This window comes from Coptis chinensis, chromosome 7, assembly GCF_015680905.1.
Source record: "Coptis chinensis isolate HL-2020 chromosome 7, ASM1568090v1, whole genome shotgun sequence".
NCBI lineage: Eukaryota > Viridiplantae > Streptophyta > Magnoliopsida > Ranunculales > Ranunculaceae > Coptis > Coptis chinensis.
The window spans coordinates 19,896,170-19,917,879 of record NC_141462.1 but is presented as its reverse complement, the minus strand read 5'-3'; the positions used below and the strand labels follow the sequence as shown (position 1 = coordinate 19,917,879).

The following is a 21,710-nucleotide window of genomic DNA, read 5'->3' as shown; positions in this document are numbered from 1 at the left end:
ATTAGCCCCCGTATTGTTAAATCTGCATCCGCCCAACAGAAGAACTAGCGTACTAAGGCGATCAATGGCGCACGAAAACTTTTCACTAATAAAACTCGTAAAGTACATTATAATCAATAAGAAGAATAGTAGTGTATTTGTCACAAAGTTGAAGGTTTGCATTACTCTTCATGTGGAACTGCAATCACCATTTAATCAAGGTTGAAAACTTAAACCACAATTATGTAACTATCAAAAGAAATTGTAACGGTAAATATTTAATATCAAAATTATGAAATTTAAGTTTTGTTTGAAACAAAATTCTATTTAAGGCTACTTGTTTTTGAAAATCTGGAACCAAATTCAATCTAAAAATCAAATTAAAAATAAAAATCTTAACTGTTGGCAGCACTTGTTGGGAAAAAAAATCTAAATTTAAGTCGACCATGGTCCATGAGACTCCAAAAACTCCAATAAAAACGTAGGTGCTTATGTATATGAACTAGTGAACTACTATTTCATCTGCCCACATACAAAACCAAGGATCTGTTTGATTTTCCTTGCTAATTATTATGCCATAGTTAAATTTTTGCAAAGAAACAAAATTATAGTTTGCCAGCCACTAAAGTTTATCATGGCAGATTGTGTAGGTGAACAAACTAAACGAGGTGGGAGCATGACTCCCCCTCTTTACCATTTCCAATTGGACATTATGCTGGTTTTATTTGCACAAGTAACAAGTTTAGGAATGAAGTGGACTAAAAGTTAAACACGAACAGGCATTTGTAAACACCCAACTCAATACTACACTACAACCTAAACAGCAACAACAGGTATTTTAAACTTCACAGGACCTCCTTATTGTCTACACCTTCGACAATGACGGGTCAGTCATTAAATTTTAAGTTACTACAAAGTCTAACTGGTTGGATAGAAAAGAAAACACAAGAAAAACAGTCTGAAACATACTAAAAAGTAAAAAACACCAACACATATTCTTAGTTAAAGACAATATTTTAGTCAATCGAGTCAAAGGCTATTTTTGTGAAAACATAAATGCATCCATCAAGTATGAATAGTTAAAAAACTGTGAAACCTTAATCTCAATTAACATAAATTAGGACTAATTAGATGATAATCAGTAAAAGTGAGGCTTACAGATGGCAGGTGAGTTACATAGAACGACAAATGTCTACTCCAACCACTGAACAACGGAGAGACCCATCTTACATGTCCTTATTAGGGTTTTCATTTCTTTATTAATATTATTATTATTATTTTTTTTCTAATTTTGTTTTTTGTTTCTTTTATTCTCTTATATATATTACTTTCCTTCCATTTTCCTTTCTCAAGAAGGACTCTTCATTCTTCCCCCCTTCACCTTTCAAAACTCTCTCTCCCTTGAAAACCTTAATAAAGCTGTTTTGCTTAACATTCCCTTCAGTCCCCACTTCTTTTTTCACTTTTTGTGTAGTGGGGAGTTATAATTGAATCTTCTTAAACCAGCAACTTCCATAACTTCCAGCCCTTCAAATTTTTCCAAGCCCCCTTCATTTCTTAGTAGTCTGAGATGGCAGAAGATTTTGGAGATGGGGAGTTTTGGTTACCATCAGAATTTCTAACTGATGATGATATAAAGAAGTTTCAGAAAGAAGTGAACTGTTTTCCTACTGAGTTTCCCTTTAGTTCATATGGTGGTGGTGGTGGTATAAACTCACCTGTTGAATCTTTTACTAGTTCAAATGAAACTGAAAGTGACGAGGATGATTATTTGACTAGGGAAATGGCTAGGTCTTTGCTTCACCAAGAAAACCCAAAGGTATGGGCTAGTTGTAAGTTTTGTTTTAGTCATGATGCGTTTTTTGAGATGTTTTCTAATTTGGGGTTGTTTGTTTTCCGTGGTTTCAGACCAGGGTTATGGCTGGTTCGCCTGAATCAACACTGTGTGGGCTTGGAAGTTGGGCTGGTTCGAGTCGAGGTAGTCCTAATGGTCCATCTATGGTGTCTTCTCCACCTTCAACACCTTTGAATGGTGGAGAAGATGCTTGGGATCTTCTATATGCTGCTGCTGGTGAAGTTGTAAGGATGAGGTTGAATGAAGAAGGGTCTAAGTTTGGGAGAGGACTTCTTGCTGTTCCTCAAAACCCAACTCCAAAGAACTCTACTGCTAATGTTGTGTTTTACCCAAATCACTCAAATCAAGCACTTGCTCAACAACAACTGCAGTTGAATCAGGTAAAGAAATTTTATGGGTTTTTGCTGTATAAGAATCATCTCCTTTTTCTGTTTGTACTCATTTGTCTTATTCTTTGTTTTTACAGTTTCTTCAGTTGAAGCAACAGCAGCAACAGAGAGAACAAATTTCCAATGTTTGGGGAAGACAGCCCCAAGTGAAGCAGACCCAAGTTTCTCAACATCAGCAACAATTAGCCCATGGTGGAAGAGCACTTGCTTTTGGAAATGGAAGAAGTACTAGGCCACTTGGTTTACCACAGTCTGCTTGGCCCCCATTGCAGAACCAGTCTCAAAATGGTTCTGGTATGAGAGCAGTTTTCCTTGGTGGATCTGGTACTAGGAGAGAGTCAAGTGGTACTGGTGTGTTCTTGCCAAGGAGAAATGGGGTTGCTTCTGAGTCTCGCAAAAAGCCTGGTGAAGTCCATTATTCTCTTATTCCATCATTTTGGGGATGTCTTGGTTCTTCGTTCTACTTGTTTTAAGATGTGTTTTTAACATGATTTGTATTGTTGTCTTTTTGGTTACAGGTTGTTCAACAGTTTTAGTACCAGCAAGAGTAGTACAGGCCTTGAATCTGAACTTTGATGATTTGGGTGGTGGAGTTCAGCAACAGCCACGTTTTGTTGCAGGTTTTCACGGTGGTTTTGGAAATAGTCATTTCCCACAACCGAAGAGAAGTTACCGTCCTCAACCTGCAATCAACACTGAGGTTCAACTTCCTCAAGAGTGGACTTATTAACCTCACACCCTTGGTAGCTTGACTAATATCTCACCCTTTTGAAGAAAAAAGTGAAAGAAAAAGAAGATTAAAGTTAGAAGTTCATTTTAGGAAGAATTATAATAGATGATGATGAAAAAAGTGATGGTTTTTTGGTAGCGTTAGATGAAAATAAATGAAGTTGTGTTGAAGAAGAAAAAGATGCAGATGCAGGTTTGTTTCTTCGGTTGGTTTTTTAGTTGGAGCAGTGAAAGTGATGGGTGAAGCATTTTGTTGTAATAAGTCTAGTAAAAATATTTCTTTTAGTCTTTTTAGTCTTTAGTCTGTATTTTGGGTGAGGAGGTTGTGATTTTTGTTCCTTTGTTCTGTTCTAGTGATGTTTTTTGTTCAAATAGCAGAACAAAAAAATGTAATGCCCTCGCCGACACCCATCCCGCTGTTGCCGGAATCAATAAAGAAGTGATATATAATTACAATATATAACGGGTTTTGTCTAATTTCCCAGTGTTTTTTCTTTGGTTCTCTAGTTTCAAAAATTGAAGCAACCGTTTTTTTGAATTTTGTTTTGTTGAATGGTATGTATGAGCTGGAACCAGGGTGTGTATATGGTGTTTGAAGGCTGGACTTGTGAACTTTTCAAAATGGGGTCCAAAAGAGATTGCAGAATTTCTTTATCGAACATGGCAGTTTCGATTTGATATGATGTTGATGTGTTTGAGTTCGATTAATTTAAAATGTAAGTATTTTTGAATAATTAATGGGAGATAAAGATTATGGGAATAGAGGGAAAGTTAGTGAAAGGAGTGGTTTGCTTCGGCGTGAAGCATCGTGGGTTCTGACGCCGTGCGTGGTCTTACTGATGGGGAAGTGATGAGAGAGAAGAGGGTGCGTTAAATACTCTCTATATTACAATGTTCTCTCTTTTTTCTTTCTCTCACCTCAATTTCTCTCTCTTTAACCTCGTGTCTCTCATAAAGCTGTCGTGTTTAATTGGTTGCACACTGTCACACACGAACTATTCATGCGGTCTTTATTCCCCAATTTTATAATTTTTTCCTTTCCGTTTCGCTTGTTTGACTCGGTCAATTCTTTGTCTTCCCATGATCCTTTATTCAGTTTATTGTTTGTTACGTTTTTGTGTAGTGGCCCTTCAGTTATTTTTGTGGGATGTGAACGGGGGATGTGGTTGTGTTTAGCACGTCCTTCCTTTTTAGTAGGTGGGTTTGATTGTGCGTGGGTAGGTTAGTGGAAGGCCCAAAATATCTGATCGATATATTTTTAGTTGATAACATAGTTCGAATCTCAGAATTCAGTTGGTTATTTCGGTTATTAAAGAAATTGAAATAATAATATGAGGCTCTAAGTCGAACAATATAAATTCCGACTGTTGGTTGAAATAGTCAGAATTCCAACTGTTCACTAGTTAGATACTTAAATGGGATTCCGGAAAGTCCAACAGTGTAGGGATATTATCATGATATCTCGGGTTTCTCGGCCATGAATTAGAGGTTTAGAACAAATCATTTTGAAAATTGAGTTGTGTTAATGTGGTCCAGTTCAATTTTTTGGTTACCACAACGGCCTAAGAATTGGATGAGCCGCTTAAAATTCATTCAAACGCTGATAGAATCTCCCATCGAAACGCTTACAAAAGGAACATTTTATAGTCCTCCGGTAACAGCTCCTCACCAATACATTAACTTGTCCTATTACGTTTCTTTGTTAACGTATTCATTCGTAGATTCTTCAAAATTTGAAATTGTCATTTTGAACTGAATTTCGATTACGTTTCTGATAAACGGGTGCTTGCTGGCAACTTGGTATCCAAAGTCTTTGTTTCCATTGTTCCAGACTGAATTACTGGATGACTAAATCACTGAATAAGCCTCTTGAGTATTTGTCCAGAACTTCAAATTCTTAAATCTTGAGTGTTTGCCTTTGCCCATAACATATTTTGCTCCGTGATTTATTTATAACAGATTTCTTAAGAATACCAAAATGTTCTGTTCTAATTCACGAGAATTCTATTTCTGGTTCCCAAACGTGCCCTTATATCAAACTAGAATTTGGGATTAACAATTCTTGTTTCCAAGTAAGGCAAGTAGCAAACAAGTTATTAATTGTTATTTACCAAAAAAATAGTTTAATTGTCAAAATAGAGAAATCGTAGAATATCTTCGTGGCGTATGTCCGCAAGGGCACATGAGCTCCGTGAAGTGCCTAATTTCATAATATTGTTTAGTTTTGTAACTTTTGTTTCCTCAACAGGTGGTTGCTGCATAGTTCTTGATTTCTAATTGATCTCAGAATTCCGCCGAATATTTCAGTTTTTGGAAATATTTTTAATCTGTAAAAAGAACTCTTTGAGTAACAGTAGATTTTGGGTTGACTGGATTTTTGTTTTCCAATTTTGCTCCTAACTGTTTTCACTTATTTGAGTTATTGCCAAAGCAAAAATATGTAATAGCTGATATATGTGAAGGGTTAAAAACGAACATTAGATAAATATCCCACTAAAAACAAATTCACAAATCAGATAATTTCTATACCGAAACTGCCCCTGGTGCTTTTCAATTATTTCATTAATATATAAACAAAAATAAATAGCTAATAAAAGAGGTTAAAAGATAGGATACAAACGTATTTACTCAGATAATTTCATCTCTTTTTCTATTTTCTTTTTATAAACAAAATCAATATCTTAAATCTTTTTTTCTCTCTCTCTTTTTAAATTTTCTTTTTCTCCTATATCTCATCTTATTTTCTCTTAAATATCTCATATCTCATTTCTCTTTCTATCTCTCTCTTTATTTCTTTTTATTCTTCTTCCATATCTCACATCTCTTTCACAGTTTCACTCTCACATCCAAAATTTCAAAAGTTCTAGATTGAAATTTTGATATATTCTAAAATTTGAAATTTACATTATTTTACACCACAAATTCAATATATTTACATTTGTGAACATTTATATCTTGAATTGGAATTTTGGGATCGGTTTAATTTTATAAACATGATTGGGTTCGGGTTCCAATTATTTATATTTGAACTTTTTGGTTTAATTGAGCTTTCATCTACGCATTAGTCTATTGGAGTGATTGTATATTTCAGTCGAGCTTTTAATCAAATTGAGCTATCATTTATGTAATTATGAATTATACTATCTATGCATGATTCAACCTTTATATTTCCTCTCCTTTACATATATTCACATGCAAAATAGCAAAATTGTATAGTAGATGATTATATGTAACAATCTTTATACGTATGAACATGTAGCTCACGATAAATTTCACGCTCATTGAGCGTGCCCAAAAGGCTAGTTGAAAACTTAAGGTAGGCGCTAGGCTGTAGGGGTTGAAAAATACCAATTTTAAATTTTTTTGGTATTCAATATGGAATTCCGGTTTTTGAAGTTGTCAAAATTCCAAGATCTTCAACTATGGGTTTTTTTGTGGAGAATGGAGATGTTCTTGTTTAGAGCGGTACTGAGTTTGATACTTTGATAGAAATCAAGGCCTAATTTTTCTTGTTTAGAGCGGTATTGAGATTGATACTTTGATAGAAACCAAGGCCTAATTTTTCCATATGGACCGATATATCAGATCTCTCAAAAATCAAAATATATCGGTTTATATAGATATATCAAGATATATCAGTGATATTATTTTTTTGTGAAACAATCAAAATATCAATATATATATAGTCAAATTCGGTCAATAGTCAATAGTCAAATATCGGTAAATAGTCAACAAAATCGTTCAAAAAATCAAACCAAGTCAATCGATATATATCAGATATATCGCCGACGATATATATTGATCTGAAAATAGGTCAATATATCTAACTGACATCTCATATTATTTCCATATCGAGTACCACAAAAACCAAAATATATTGATATTTTGATTGATATTTTCAGTCTTGATAGAAACCCCAAACTTTTAGTCCCCAAAAGGCACATTCCAGGCGGAGTTTGATTTGAACAAAATTTTAATTTCCGGTGACTATAATTTTATTGAGATTTTATAGCCTGGCCACTAAATACGCGTGCACTTTTCTTTTTCCTCAATATATGGCCTTGTTAGCAATTCGCCGAATTATTCGTTAATCGAATTTTTGAAAGACAAAACGTATAATACTTTCGAATGTTTGAAAAATTCGCAATAATTTATGATTTATTGTCTTGAAACGAATAATACGGATTTTGTCCAAAATTCGGCTCAAAAAAATAAAAAAATGAATGAAAATTCGGATGCGTTTTTGTTATTTTTTATGTACTTGAAGTCCTTCACTCTTACATTTTTAGAGATAAATTAATTCAAAAGCTATGTTTTTATACTTTTTAAACAATATTTAAATTGTCATGTCATGGTGTGTGTGTATTTTGAAATTTGAACATTAATTTCAATCCAAGAACAAATAAATAAAAATACCTATGTGGACCATTCAATTGATTTCAATATTTTTATAGCTAAATTGTTTAGATATGTTTGTTATGTTGTAAAAAATGACAACTATTATTAATATTTACTAACATAATATCACGAATTTTTTACTTTTGAATTTTTACAACCAAACGTTTAAAACACGTATTAATTAAATACCGTATAATTACCATATTGCGAATTTTTAATCATACTGTTTTTTTGAATTACCGAATAATTCTCAAATTATTCTTGTACCGAATTTTTACCGTTTTTGCCGTATTCCTAATTGCTAACAATGGTATACAATGCTTTTCGGTTTTCATTGCTCTTTTGCGTCTATTTGCATTGGTAATTTGGTATTGTATGCTTCAAATTATATATATATATTTTCGCTAATGTTAAGCTTCAAAATCACACAAGTACACAACACAAAAAAAAATTAATTATCTGGTGTGGTCCTTACCCCATGGGTCAAAGACCCTGATTGCGCAAGATTATCTCTCTTTTTCTCTTTGAGCGACAGAGTCTTTGCAACTACGCATGTCAGGCTTCACGCAGCATTGTCTCCTTTTTTCAAAGCGTTTGGTACATTACTGTGTTGTCCTTAAGGGCCTCTATGAACGCTGGGACCCTTTTTACACCATCAAATCTTTCATCATTTTCCTCTTTTTCCTTGCAATTCTTTATTTCCCAATGTATTTTCCGTGACTCACGCTATCTAAAGTGTGTCCAAGACTCCAAGTCACACCCATAGCCTTACTCATTTTCATTCCAGTATCCGTTTCACTATGGAATTTCATTTTCTACTTAATGAAAGTGTGCTCAAGTCATACTCGCTACTCACTCACAACTCGCAAGAATGCCTATAGGCTATAGCTACCCACAACATAAAAGAATATTTCATATAATTTTTCAATTTATACACCTTCTCAGGCGAATTAATGATCTTAGTAATAAACCAATTCCTATTTACTACAGGAGTTTGGCATGTGAATAGAGTATTCTGAAAGACAAATAAGCGAAAATTGTAATAAGGGGTTTTTTTTTACTTAATCCCCACGGATGTACCCTTTTTGCGATAACTTTCCATTTTGAAAATCATTACTGATTGCCTCCACTCCGGTCTGTTTTCTGAGTAGCGTCAGTTGATATTTTTCATATTATCCATTTTACCCTTAAAAAATAGCCGTTGTATTTTTTTGTATTTTTTATTTTCCTGGCTTATTTAAGACCAAATTTGGACCTGTGAAAAACTTGTCTTCTCCAGCACGAAACTTTTCCAAACCAATTTTTTTGCTCTCATGGGTGGTGGTTCGGACTCTGAAAAGGTTTGGTCATTCTAATTCATCTTCTCTCCATACTTTTATCTAATTTGTTTCACTAGCGTAGATCTATATGTTTAATGGTCAAAGACCTATGTAAACAATGAGGGATTTATACAAAACATATATTGACAAATTAGATAGGGCACTAGCGTAGATATGTATGTTTAATGGTTAAAGACCTATGTAAACAATAGGGGGTTTATACAAAATATATATTGACATATGAGGGTTTATACAAAACATATATTGAAATATGGGGGGTTTATACAAAGCAGATGTTGATCAACATATGTCAATTTTTTCAGGTACTAACTACAATGTCATCAACTAACAAAGGAGAATCATGCTTTCTGTGTGGGGATGTTGGTCATTGGAAGTTTGAATGCCCTTGACTTAACTTTCCTTGTGTTAAGGGATGTGGAGATACTATGATTGTTCGCTGGAGTTCCAAAGAATGCAGTTTTGGACAGAGATTTCTTAGATGTAAGGGAGCACCAAGATGTGGCGGTTTTAAATGGATGGATTTGGAAGTTGATGTGAAAGAAAAAGGAAAGGTTGTTGCTGTGAATGAGGAAGTTGATGTGAAAAAAAAGGAAAGGTTGTTGCTGTGAATGAAGAAGAGAATGAGAGGAAAGGGAAAGATAAACTTAAGTTGTGTATTGATGGTCCTATAAAGATGCACATTGAAGGTAATGTATTTGATGTAACTGAGCTTGTAAGGAAACTGAACATGTGATTTGTAATGTATCTGTGAATGAGGGAGTGGTTGTTACAATCTACCTATTGTATTCAAGTCTACATTTAATAGAAATTCTCAAATTTGCAACAAAATATAGTATATAAAGCCAAATGAATTAACAAAACAATACAACATAGCACATGACATAGCAAAACAACAAAACAAAGCACATGACATAGCAAAACATAGCACTTCCATTTTGAGAAGTGTGACATGACAAAATCTGACATGAAAAAAATCTAACTTAAGTCTGACAAAATATAACAACATAACACTTCAAGTCTGACATGACAAAATCTAACTTAAGGCTGACAAGAATAGGCGATTCAAGACTCTTGCAATGTAGAAGCCCAGGAAGACCCCCTTGATCTCTTTCTTGGAGGTGCCATTGGTGGCATTGGATGTATATTCACACTATCTTGAGTTTGAATTGGTGTAGACTGGCTGGGCTGTGGGGGACCCTGTGAATTTCCAAATAGTAGCTCTTCCATTGAAGACATGGGTTCATATTCAACATTAGTTATGCCCTTGCCCCTACCCTTACCAGCTCCTTTTCCTGCTCTGCCTCCTCTCCCTCTTACAAGTCCTTGGCTCCCATCCACCTCTGCTTGAACTTGGTTCCCTTCCACACTTGCAGTTCCCTGGCTTCCAGGTACACTTGGAGGGACTTGGCTCCCATCCACACTTTGAGGTACTTGGCTTCCTTCCTCAGCAGTTCTTCCCCTTCCCCTTCCCCTACCCTTTCCCCTATCTATACTTCCTCTTCCCCTTGCAGACATTCACTTTTAGGAACTTGACTCCCATCAACAACATTAATTGGTCTGACTAGAAAAGGGTTTGGTAGTGGGCTTGTTCTAGGTCTCCCAGGCCTTCCTCTTCCTCTATAAGAGCCTCTGGCAAAATTTATAATTCTGATTCGCAGATTTGCATTTGCTTTCGTTGGCATTGTCTCCCATTGTATCTCCCTGACAACCTCTGGCATTATGCCCATAAGCTTGACACCTTGAGCATCTTACTACATTTGATTCATCTACACCGCTTCTTCTGTTCACTTTTGGCCTCCCAGGCTGCCTTTTTCTGATTGGTGGAAAGATAAACTTCGGTTTAGGTTAGGTGTTAAAAAATTATAATATTAGGGCTAACTCTGAAGATTCACATATTAAAGCTTATTTCAAATTAGGGATAAGTGTCTCACTGTTGCCCACTCATTTTCATACAAGTAAGGTGTGATGTGACCACCACAAGCTCTTTTATAAGCTGCTCCAGTAAAGTAAGGGCTACAATACCTATAGAAACAATGTATGAATTATTAACATGTATCATCATTAATAGAGGACAAGACAATATGTACTGCTCACACTTACTCATGCCATTAAAATCTTCTAGGCTTGATAACTGCTATAGCATGAAGACAAGGAATCCCAGTGAGTTGCCATTCACCACAATCACATGTGTGCAAGTTTAAGTCCACATTCCACCATTTACCATATATATGATTCACTAAATACTTTCCCTGGATTTGAGAACCACTGACACTCATGTTTCCAATCTTGTTCCATCTGTCATCTATGATTGCTTTAACCTTTGGCACTAACTCATTATCACCCCAGAACTCACATTTTCTCATTATCACCCCAGAACTAACATTTTTCCTTTCTATCATACAACAATTTTATTTGTAACACCATCACCATTGACACCATCTTCACAATGGGTTTGTCCCTAGCATCCAGTATGTAGCTATTCCAAGCTTCAGAAAAATTGTTTGACAGCTGCTCACACTTGGACACATGATCAAAGTGTGATCTTGCCAGGTAACTGAAGGTCCCATTTTAAATGTCTTCACCCATCAGATATTCTTTAGCTCCACTATCAAGTTTTTCTAGGTCCTACATCAACTTGTCAAACTCTGTTTGTGCAAATGCTTTGGCAGCACACTAAGCTTCATAGTTAACTCTTCTATGCTTTATCTTCATGTTCTGGACCATATGCTTAAAATAGAATCTCTGGTTGCAGTCGGGGAAAACAGTCTCCACTGCCTTACATAATCCTTTCTGCTATTAGAAATTATAGTCAATTTGTCATGATGCTCGTTCAAGTGTGGTGCCATCTTATCCAAAAAATCAGTCCATGACTTTGTGTTTTCTGCAATACAAACATAGAAGGCAATCGGAAACATTCCATTATTACCATCCAAAGCAATGATGGATAGATACACACCTCCATGTTTCCCCTTCAAGAAACAACCATCTAGTCCTATCATAGGCCTACACCCTTGTACAAATCCATCTAGAGCAGCCTTGAAAGCAACACACAGAGTTGTAAAAGTATGGAAATTCTCATGCCTAGAATGTATTGCAACACTTCTAGGGTTAGAAGCAACAAGTTGCCTACACAACTCAGGCAATTTTGCATATGAAAGATCATAACTTCCATGTATTTTCTCCATTGCTATGGTATTTGCATGCCAAGCCTGCCAATACTTAATCTTTACCTGAAACTTATGCATAATTTCTTCTTTGATGTCATTAGGAGTAAAACTCCTATGATGCAGGCTCATTTCTATCTCAATTTGACTTGCTATCCATTGGGCATTTGCCATTGGATTCCTGTCTTCTGCATCACCAACACATGTATGTATATCATTCATGCTTCTACACTTCATTGTATGACCATTTGTCATCACCCTGACATAACACTTCCATTTACAATCCTGCAACTTGCATTTCCACTCCATCTTATCACTGTCATTTCTTGTCTGCTTCAATATGAACTTATTAATAATAGCATAAAGTCTAATGTAATTCCTTAATTCATACATGTCTTTCCAAGTCTGACCAACCTCCAAAATCAATAGTTTTGCACCACTAGTAACACCTTCATCAGTTGGTATGTTGAATGTTCTATTTACAACATCACTAACTCTACCAGCATTGCTTACATCTTCATCAAGCTCATGCTCATGCTCTCCAATAACATAGGCATCAAATTCAATATCACTATCACCTTCAGAAGGGATGTATTCCTCATCTGTTAATTCATAACTGTGGTATGCCTCTTACTTTTTGTTCTTGCATCAATCGATTCACATCAACTCAACTTGTTTTTCTCTGACCTTCTTTGGTTTATCAAACGGATCTAGTAAGTATATATCATAACCTATTTCTTGTACAACACAAAATAAAAATAATATGTAGGGGCCCTAATATGTAACATACCATTGTCTCCGTTTTGTCACATTATCGACTTTGAGCAACATTCTGTTCCACTCCAAAGTTCAAAAAGTCAAAGTTTAAAGTGTCATCAAACTCACCATGGCCTGTTTTATTTGCTAAAATCAATGAAACATTTTTCAGAAATATGAAGACATCTCAAGAAAAAAGATAATAAAGAACAAAACGTACCTACAACTTGAGAACAAGATCTTTGGGAGTGAGAACTTTTCCTACTATTCCTCTTCCTTTGGGTAGAGCTTTGAGACTTTTTTGCATCACCTACACCAAGCCCATCACCAACACCAAGCCCAGCACCTATTGGACCCAAGATCTTTGGAAGTATTGGACCCAGACCCAAGCCCATCACCAACAGTATTATATTCCAACAATTTTTTACCCTTAAAAGAGCCACTTGTCAAGTCCATCATCCTATCAACTTCTTCAACTGTTGGCTATTCATCAAGATCAAAATCTTGTCCTTTCTTGCATGGTATGCCTTCAACATATATGACATCATCATCACTTTCTTCTATTTCATAGTCTGTGGGTGGGTACTCACTAGAATTATCCTCATCATCAGTACTACTCAGTTCTTCCACTTCAATAACTTTGACATACAAATGGCTATACCCTCTCCTATATCTACTTGCATGACCCCACATATAAAACAAATCAGCATCAGACACAATTTGTCTTATGTTTTCTCAATCAACCCAACTAATCTCAAGTATAGGGTTTGGGGGACAATCAATTTTACATGTGATCCAAGCAACAAATTCGACCATATTTGCTACATCACCATCAATCATGTCTGTATCAATTGTGTTTCCACCCACATACACATTACGCCTAACACCATCCCTAGTTGTTTCTCTCCATTCTCCATTAAAATGTATCCTTAAAACCCTATACCCTCTAACAGACATTCTTCTGAAACGGAAAACACAGTATTACAAATCAAATATTTTTCTGATCATACAATCATCATTACAAAGGGAACATGAATATAAACTTCCAAATGACATAACATAAACACCCCAAACTACAAAACAACCCGACGAACATAAATGTGCAATTTTTTTTTAAAATTTCATACGAAAAAGTAAATAGTGAGAGTGAACTTACCATTGAAATAAGTGAAGTGAGAACGAAAGAGAAAGACGGAGAAGTGACCACAATCGAACGAGAAGAAGATCAACAGTGTTAGAGAGAGAGAATGATCGGATAAAATTAGAGCACATTTAGGGGGTTTTACACAAATCGTATTTATGTTTTATGTTTTAATGGGGGGGGGGACCCAAAATATTCCCGCTATATAATAGGAGTAAAATGGGTAATATAGAAAATATCAACTGACGGTACTCACAAAACAAGCTGAGTGGGCGCAATTAGTAATGATTTTTAAAATGGGAGGTTATCGCAAAAGGGAGTACATCCGTGGGGGGTTAAGTCAAAAAACCCCTTGTAATAATTGTGTAAGCGAACATTTTACGGGGTAATTTGGAACGCGCATTGGCACTGTGCTTAGAGAAATTTTAGCTTATGTCAAATCCTTGTGCATGCCAACGGTTCACCCATATCAGATTTTGTCTAGGGCAGGTAAATGGGGATATATAAGGCAATTTGGGCTTGAGCTTTTTCGTTTTGCAGATAAGCAGCCTGAACAAATTTAGTAGAGAAAAACAAACTGAGTTTTAAGCATACCAAAACAGCACAATGGGATTGGTAAATAAGTCCAGCTACGGCGCTTCAGCTTGTTTTTGTTGCAATTTGAACTGAGCATGTAGAGTACTAAATCGAGCTATTTAAGCTCAATTTAGGGCTCACTGGTATTCATTTTGCTCAGGAGTTCATTTGTGTTGCAATCAAAGTTCGTGATTTCCTTGGAATTTTGGAAAATATTTCAGTTTTTTAAGAAATTTAGAATTCCAGTTCAAGAGTTCAAAAATATAAAATCGGAATGTACTCGGAATAAGGGCCGTAATTCCAGTTTTTAGATTTGTTAGAATTCCGACAATTCTGAAATCTTGAACTATGGTTGCAATATGACAATGTATGATATGAAAATTGAACCTAGACTCAACTTACCTTTCACTTCCCGACTGATTTTAGATCCATATATGTTTTTCAATACATCTATTTTAGATCCATTTCTCGACTGATTTTAGATCCATATATGTTTTTCAATACATCTAGAACTCAGAGTGTACCAAAGCTCAACTTACTTGCCACTTCCCGACTAATTTTAGATCCATATATGTTTTTCAATACATCTAGTAAATCCCTACATGCCAAAGGATTCGTTCTGAAGTGATTCTTAAAGCATTTATGCCCAATTGACACTAAACATGACTATCATTTTCATACAGTATATGGATCTAGTACTTGATGTAGCCTTATAACAACTTTAGACTCACCTTTTAGGTGATAATGAAGTGACCACAACCAAGTCTAGGATCCACACATGGTGTCATCAGAGATCTCTTACTAAGCTCAATATTGTCCCCAACCTTAGCAAGGCACTATTTTTTTTTTGGAGGGGGAGCTCATTTTATAAATTGGAGTGTAGCTTCATTGTACTCGATTTGGACTATTTATTTGGTTCACACACCCAACAATCTCCTCCTTACATCAAAACTGGCCAGTTGAACAATCAACAATCATATCACTTATCATACCCGACCGCAACCAAGTCTAGGACCTACACATGCCTTCACAGATTTCTCACTCAAACCCGATACTGTCGCCAACCTTAGTCACCATTAAGCTCAATCTACCGTTAGACCCATCTATGGTGTGAGACTATGAGTTTTAACTTAAAAGACCAGTATTGCTTCTACTCGATGTGAGAGTATTTATTCAGTCCACAGTACTAGGGGTGACTTCGGATCGGATTGGATCGGATTAACTTTTTTCGGAATTTTTCTGAATTTTTTTCGGAACCTAATATGCTAGCCAAATCCGATCAATTTTTTTTTCGAATTCAAAATATATTTCCAATTTCAGAACTTTCAGAAATTTTGAAATAACTAAGAAATTTCAAAATACTTGGTAAATTTTCAAAAATCTCTTTACTTTCAATTATTTTTGGAATATTATACGCCAATGTTTATTGTAGGGAGAGAAAACCATGTCCACAATACCAATGTACTAACAACAATACACACTTGTTTACTGAGAAAACACATTTTCATTCAAACAAGTGATCCAAGAAAAAATGAGAAAAAGAACATGCAGCCACCAACAGCAAGCATTATATTCTGTTGAGGTTTGGGTATTTGTAATGTTTCAATTTTTTTTCGTGTGTGAAAATTGAAGCGTGAAGTGTCTGCATGAATAATGGATTCTGGTCTTGGACTCTAAGTAGTTTTACATAACATTCTATCTATTAGAATTTGACTTTTGGATTGGTCTGGAAGTCATTGTATGACTCAATGACATTTTTTTTTTCCATATCATTGTTGTTATGGCAGACAGTATAATGACAGTGAAGTGATCCAATTCAAGTGGAAAAGTAGCGGCTAGGTTATGTTTTTGTTTTGTTTTTGAAAGTAAAAAACTAGAAAATGAATGAACGGTTGAGACCTAATCAAGTGGATAGTGAGAGAAATACATATTTTTGGAATAAATTGGCAATAATATCGGAAATTTCGGATCGGCTATATATTGGAACTTTCAGATCGGATCGGTTTTTAGAGTTATATCTGAATCCGATCCAATTTTTTTCGGAATTTTCAGAAATCAAAAAATCAGAAAATCAACCCATGAAAACTACACCCAGAACCAGACCAATTTCGAGTCATATTTCAGAAAAATTGAAAATTTGGCAAAAAAAAATACCCTAATTCACACCCAACATTAATAAACAAGGGGTGGTCGAGTCCGCTTCTTCTTTTAGGCTTACACATAGTTCCAATGATTTTGATGAGTCGTGCAAACATAGCTTGTAGGGGAAGGGATTTAAGATGTAATATAATGATGGGATACTGGGAGATGTCAAAGTTTGGTGGACAAACTTCCCATCTGGTCCCTCTTTGTTTAACAATATTCTTACTACTAAAATCATTACAATTTAACAATAATGGCTGTCTTATAATAGGATTGATGACTGAAGTGGCTCATGTGATTAAATTAGTGAAAGCTAGTTAGTAAGTAAGCAAAGCATCATACACATATCCAGTATGCTACAAAAAAGTAACGCTCTGAGTATCAATACGTGGTGTAACGTGAAGAACAATGAAGTTTAAATTAGTGTGTGAGATCATCGTTGACATGAAGGATTTCTATAAAACAGTACTGTTTATGCCGTAAGAGCATCTTTAGTTGAAGGCATCAAGTGTTAATTTGCCTCCACTATTTCCGCCAAATCCAATTCTAGGTGGACTTAAATATAGAGGCATCAAGTGTCTAGTTGTATCTGTGGAAACAAATTTACTGTTTCGTTTGCGGATACAGCAGCGACACTCTCAATGTTGCGTGTGCCAGTGTTTTTTTTTATTTTTTTAACATTCCATACGACACTCGGAACATTAAAAGTGTCGCGTGGGTTTTTGTTAGATTTACTATGGCCACTTTTTTATAGAAAAATAAATATTTTAATATAAAAAAAATCTATAATAAGACCTACTCAACCAAAATACATTATATTTTTTAGAAAATTATTAACTACTAAAATGAGTTCTACTAAATTTGTCTCTCACCTAGAGTTGGTCGTTGTTTGTATATGCTTGTCTCAAATCTAGCTTTAAACATGACACTTGATATCTCTACCACTTAAAAATGTTCTACTTAAAAAAATTATAATAACATTTATTTCACTCTTTTTTTTTTTTTTTTTGGTAAAGATAGTTATATTTATTTCGTAATTAGATTCATTCTTAGGTTCTCTTACTTGATTTATATATTCACGTTAATTAGATTTCTAATACAAGACGCAGAAGATGCTATGAAGATCCCTTGAGAATGGAACCAAAACATCAGAGAGAAGATTAAGGAGGTTTAACCACATGAAAAACGTCTATTTTAAATTTCTAGTATTAGCTATGGCACTTTATATGATATATGATAAATTGATGGGGCCTGTTTTAGGACAAACTCAAGACTGAGTCTTCGGCTAAGGCACATGCCTAGCCTCAAATTACGGTGTTCATATGTTCAACCATGTGATTAGAGGTTTCGTTCAATTATAAATACTAGCATTCTGGGCACGTTCGATGAGCGTGAAACCTACACGCGCGATGCGCTTGTTATTTTTTACACTTATTTTATGCTATTTATCCGAAACCGAAATCAATTGGGTTAATAAAAAACCCCGATTCCCCGTTTGTTACTCTAGATGTAAGGAGGTCTCACTAACCATAGTTAGGAATTCGGTGAATTACTCGTGAATTATTCGTTTAATTCGGAAAACGTTTAAAAAAGTAGTATTTATCAATGATATGAAATAATTCGTTAATTCGGCAAGAAATTATTAATTCGCGAATTATTCATATTTTCAATATAAGTTTGTTGAGTATGTTGTCAAATTTTATCGTATTTTTTTATTTTTAGATTCATATTATACTCAAATTACTTATGAACCTGAACTTTTGCCGTTTCCGTTTTTTTTAATCCGAATTTAAAAAACTAATTTTTATTGAAGCTCGAATTTTATTCGAATATTTTTCCATATCAAATTTTTGCGGTATTACGAATTGGTAACTATGCCACTAACTCACTAATTTAGACTAAATATGTTAAATTTGCCGGGATAAAATAAAAAATAAAAAATAAAATTGAAAATTTGTCTGAATTTCAGATGAAATTGTCAAAATTTCGGATGGCATAGGATGTGGCATGAGTTGTAATAATAGTGTGAAAATTTGTCCGAAATTTCCGATAAAATTGTCAAAATTTTGGATGGCATTGGTTGTAATAATATTGTTTGGCAAGGGCAAAATCGGAAAAACAAAAAAACAACGTATAAAAAAACACTATAGGTGGGGGCGCGTTTTTTTAAAGGAGAGAGGCATGATCATTTTTTTTTAGATAAAAGGACATGGCGGAGCTTATATGATTCATACTTTGATCCATAGTACAAAATATGACAATATATCGCGATATATATATCGAGATTTTAAGAAAAAATATATAAATATCACGATATATTTAGAGATATATACGACTGCAAATATTGACGATATTTATGATATTTAGAGATATTTAGCGATATTTTGGGATATTTGGCGATATTTTATATAGGTAATAATTATATTTAATATTTAATATTATATTTCAAATAAATATAAATTATATATAATGATTTATCAAGAAATATCCACAATATCTACGATATTTATCGATATTTTGAATATATCTACGATATTTGCATATAAAACGTACAATGTCAAATATCCCTAAAGAGGAAGATATATCCACGATACATATCTATAAATCAGGGATCGATATTTTGCCATATCCTGATATTTTGTACTATGGGTATTTATCGATATGGGTATTTATCGATATTCAATTTCTTGATATGTATCGTGGATATATCCCTCTCTTTAGGGATATTTGATATTGTTTCAAATACAAATATCGTGGATATATCTAAAATATCGACAAATATTATGGATATTGTAGATATTTTTTGATATTTTTTGATATTTTATTTATATTTATTTGAAATATAATGGTAAATATTAAATAAAATTATTATATACATAAAATAGCTCCAAATATCTCCAAATATCACAAATATCGTAAATATAGTTGAAATATCACCGATATTTACAGTCGTATATATCTCTGAACATATTGTGATATTTATGTATCTTTTTTTGAAATCTGGATAGATATCTCTAAATATCGCAATATTTTGTACTATGATTTGATCTATATAGTTCATCCAGTCAAACCGAGGTCCTTTACTGTCAAAGTGTCAATTCAATCGATTAGTTAAGGTTGGGATATCGTTCAACAATAAAGTGTTCATTACTTGGGTAGTTGGGCACAGGCCAAAAGTAAATTTCGATGGCATCAGTGGAAAAAACGAAAAGTGCTGGCTCGATTTGAATTGGATCTGGATCGTGAATTCGTGATACTACAAATTACTTCTGGCCCAATATCTAATGGTTGTAATTGATAAATTAGCATTTTGCTGATTCGATATAGGTTAATTCATACTTTGACTTCACACAATCACACCACATTATTAATTAGATGGGGGTTTTTTTGACTTAACCCCCCACAGATGAGTAGCGGTTTGACTAAACCCCCCATTTTTAAAATCATTTGAGTTTGCCCCCCACTCCGTCAATTTTGTGTGTAACAGACGTTGGTATTTTAGCTATTGACCATTTTACCCTTATGAAATATTGCCCCCCACATTAACACGTTAAACCTAGCTTTGCGAAAACCCCCCAAACGTTGCCATTATTGCTGCCTTTATGTGAAGAAGAAGGTGGAGAATTTAAACCAATATCGGGATTTCTTCCTCATCGATTTGGTCCAGATGATCTTCTTGAAAAGAATGTGCCACTGTTATTGGAACCACATGATAATGGACTAGTTGAATGCAACAATGTGTATTCAAATGGTATTTATTGTAATGGAAATGTGGATATTGGGATTGGGAAATTGAAAATTGCAGCTTTTGAGGCAGCTAATGCGTCCTGCGCCCGTGATAGTGGATGTCCGGTCGGGCGAAGCTATTATGGATTCGATGGGAAGGTGTATAAAGGATCGCATTACCTGAGTCGGCTGCTTATAATCCTAGTTTAGGTCCAATACAAGCGGCGTTGGTGGCGATATATAGCGAGTGGAGGTGGGGGTTACGAAAAATTGTGGTCGGGTTTTGGTGGAGAAGGAAGGAGCAATGGTTGGGCAAGAAGGAACAGCAAGGTTGTTGTTGAAAACAATTTCACCACAATGTGATTTTCGTGTATTTCACTGTGAATCTTGGGGAAATAATTGTCAATAGGCATGCTTATTGTGTGAACTAGAAAAACTTTGTGTTAAACATCATTTGAGATAAATTGATTGGTGATAAAAGATTGATATTGATGTATGGATGCAATCTTGTAATTGTTTTCTCATTTGCAATATGTTCATTATATTATATATAAGTAAGAACTAGCATCATAGAATTCATCATATGTCTTTCATGAATGAATGTTAAGATGATACCACTATGTACAAGATTGCAACAGTAGATTTGTTTGGTTAAGTTAAGAGACTTTTAGAGTTCTAGATAGGGATGCTTTTATCTGTCATTGCAAAGTCCCCCTTAATCTCTGGTTACCATGGTTGGAGAAGAAGATGGCAGACCCAATGCTAGAAGAAAGTAGTTCATACACGGTAAAGACGGGAAAAAAAGAGAAGTGCCGAACCCGAGAAGGTTAAATATACGTTCGTGAGTGTAGACCCAATGCTAGAAGAAAGTTTGTTGTTGTTCACAGAGAAGACGATAAACGACAAGCCTGAGAAGGAAACATACTGTTTCGTGTTAGTGGTAGGGGTAAATTTTCTATATACAAGGGGTAAATAATGGCAATGTTTGGGGGGTTTTCGCAAAGCTAGGTTTAACGTGTTAATGTGGGGGGCAATATTTCATAAGGGTAAAATGGTCAATAGCTAAAATACCAACGTCTGTTACACACAAAATTGACGGAGTGGGGGGCAAACTCAAATGATTTTAAAAATGGGGGGTTTAGTCAAACCGCTACTCATCTGTGGGGGGTTAAGTCAAAATTACCCTTTTTTTTTTTGGATAGGTAAAATTTTATTGATTAGGATGTAAAAAGAGTACAAGTGTGAGAGAGAAACTCACTTACGTGGTACAGCTAGATACCTCCCGAGACCTAATGCCCATTCTAAGAATCTAAGGTTCTGCCCTATAAGAATATCAATATCCCAATTACAAGTTCTCGATTAACAACATCTGAAAATTAGACGAGAGATCTCACTTTTTACATATCTCTAACTAATACATCATTGCTAGCAATATATTTAGTTAGTCTACAAAATTATCGTTAATTAGATGATATTATGAGTATATATGATATGAATATGAATGCATTCTACATG

The 21,710-nt window shown here is 34.7% G+C and overlaps 2 protein-coding genes and 1 pseudogene across 2 annotated transcripts; 2 read left to right on the top strand and 1 right to left on the bottom strand.

Annotated features, from left to right (window-relative positions):
• The first annotated feature begins 1,329 nt into the window (after positions 1–1,329).
• LOC147486493 (uncharacterized) lies at positions 1,330–3,429 on the top strand. Its single transcript, XM_086571886.1, has 4 exons — positions 1,330–1,798; positions 1,888–2,214; positions 2,301–2,628; positions 2,742–3,429. The coding sequence occupies exons 1-4, from the start codon at positions 1,550–1,552 to the stop codon at positions 2,951–2,953; spliced, it is 1,116 nt and encodes a 371-aa protein (XP_086428012.1). The 5' UTR covers positions 1,330–1,549; the 3' UTR covers positions 2,954–3,429.
• Positions 3,430–11,398: 7,969 nt separating this feature from the next.
• Positions 11,399–13,005, bottom strand: LOC147486492 (uncharacterized). The gene is made up of 2 exons (XM_086573751.1): positions 12,831–13,005; positions 11,399–12,432 (listed from the first exon to the last, which is right to left on the bottom strand). Exons 1-2 carry the CDS (start codon positions 13,003–13,005, stop codon positions 11,399–11,401), a joined length of 1,209 nt encoding a protein of 402 aa, XP_086429877.1.
• Positions 13,006–14,047: 1,042 nt separating this feature from the next.
• LOC147486491 (cytidine deaminase 1 pseudogene) lies at positions 14,048–20,927 on the top strand (annotated as a pseudogene).
• The last annotated feature ends 783 nt before the right edge of the window (positions 20,928–21,710 follow it).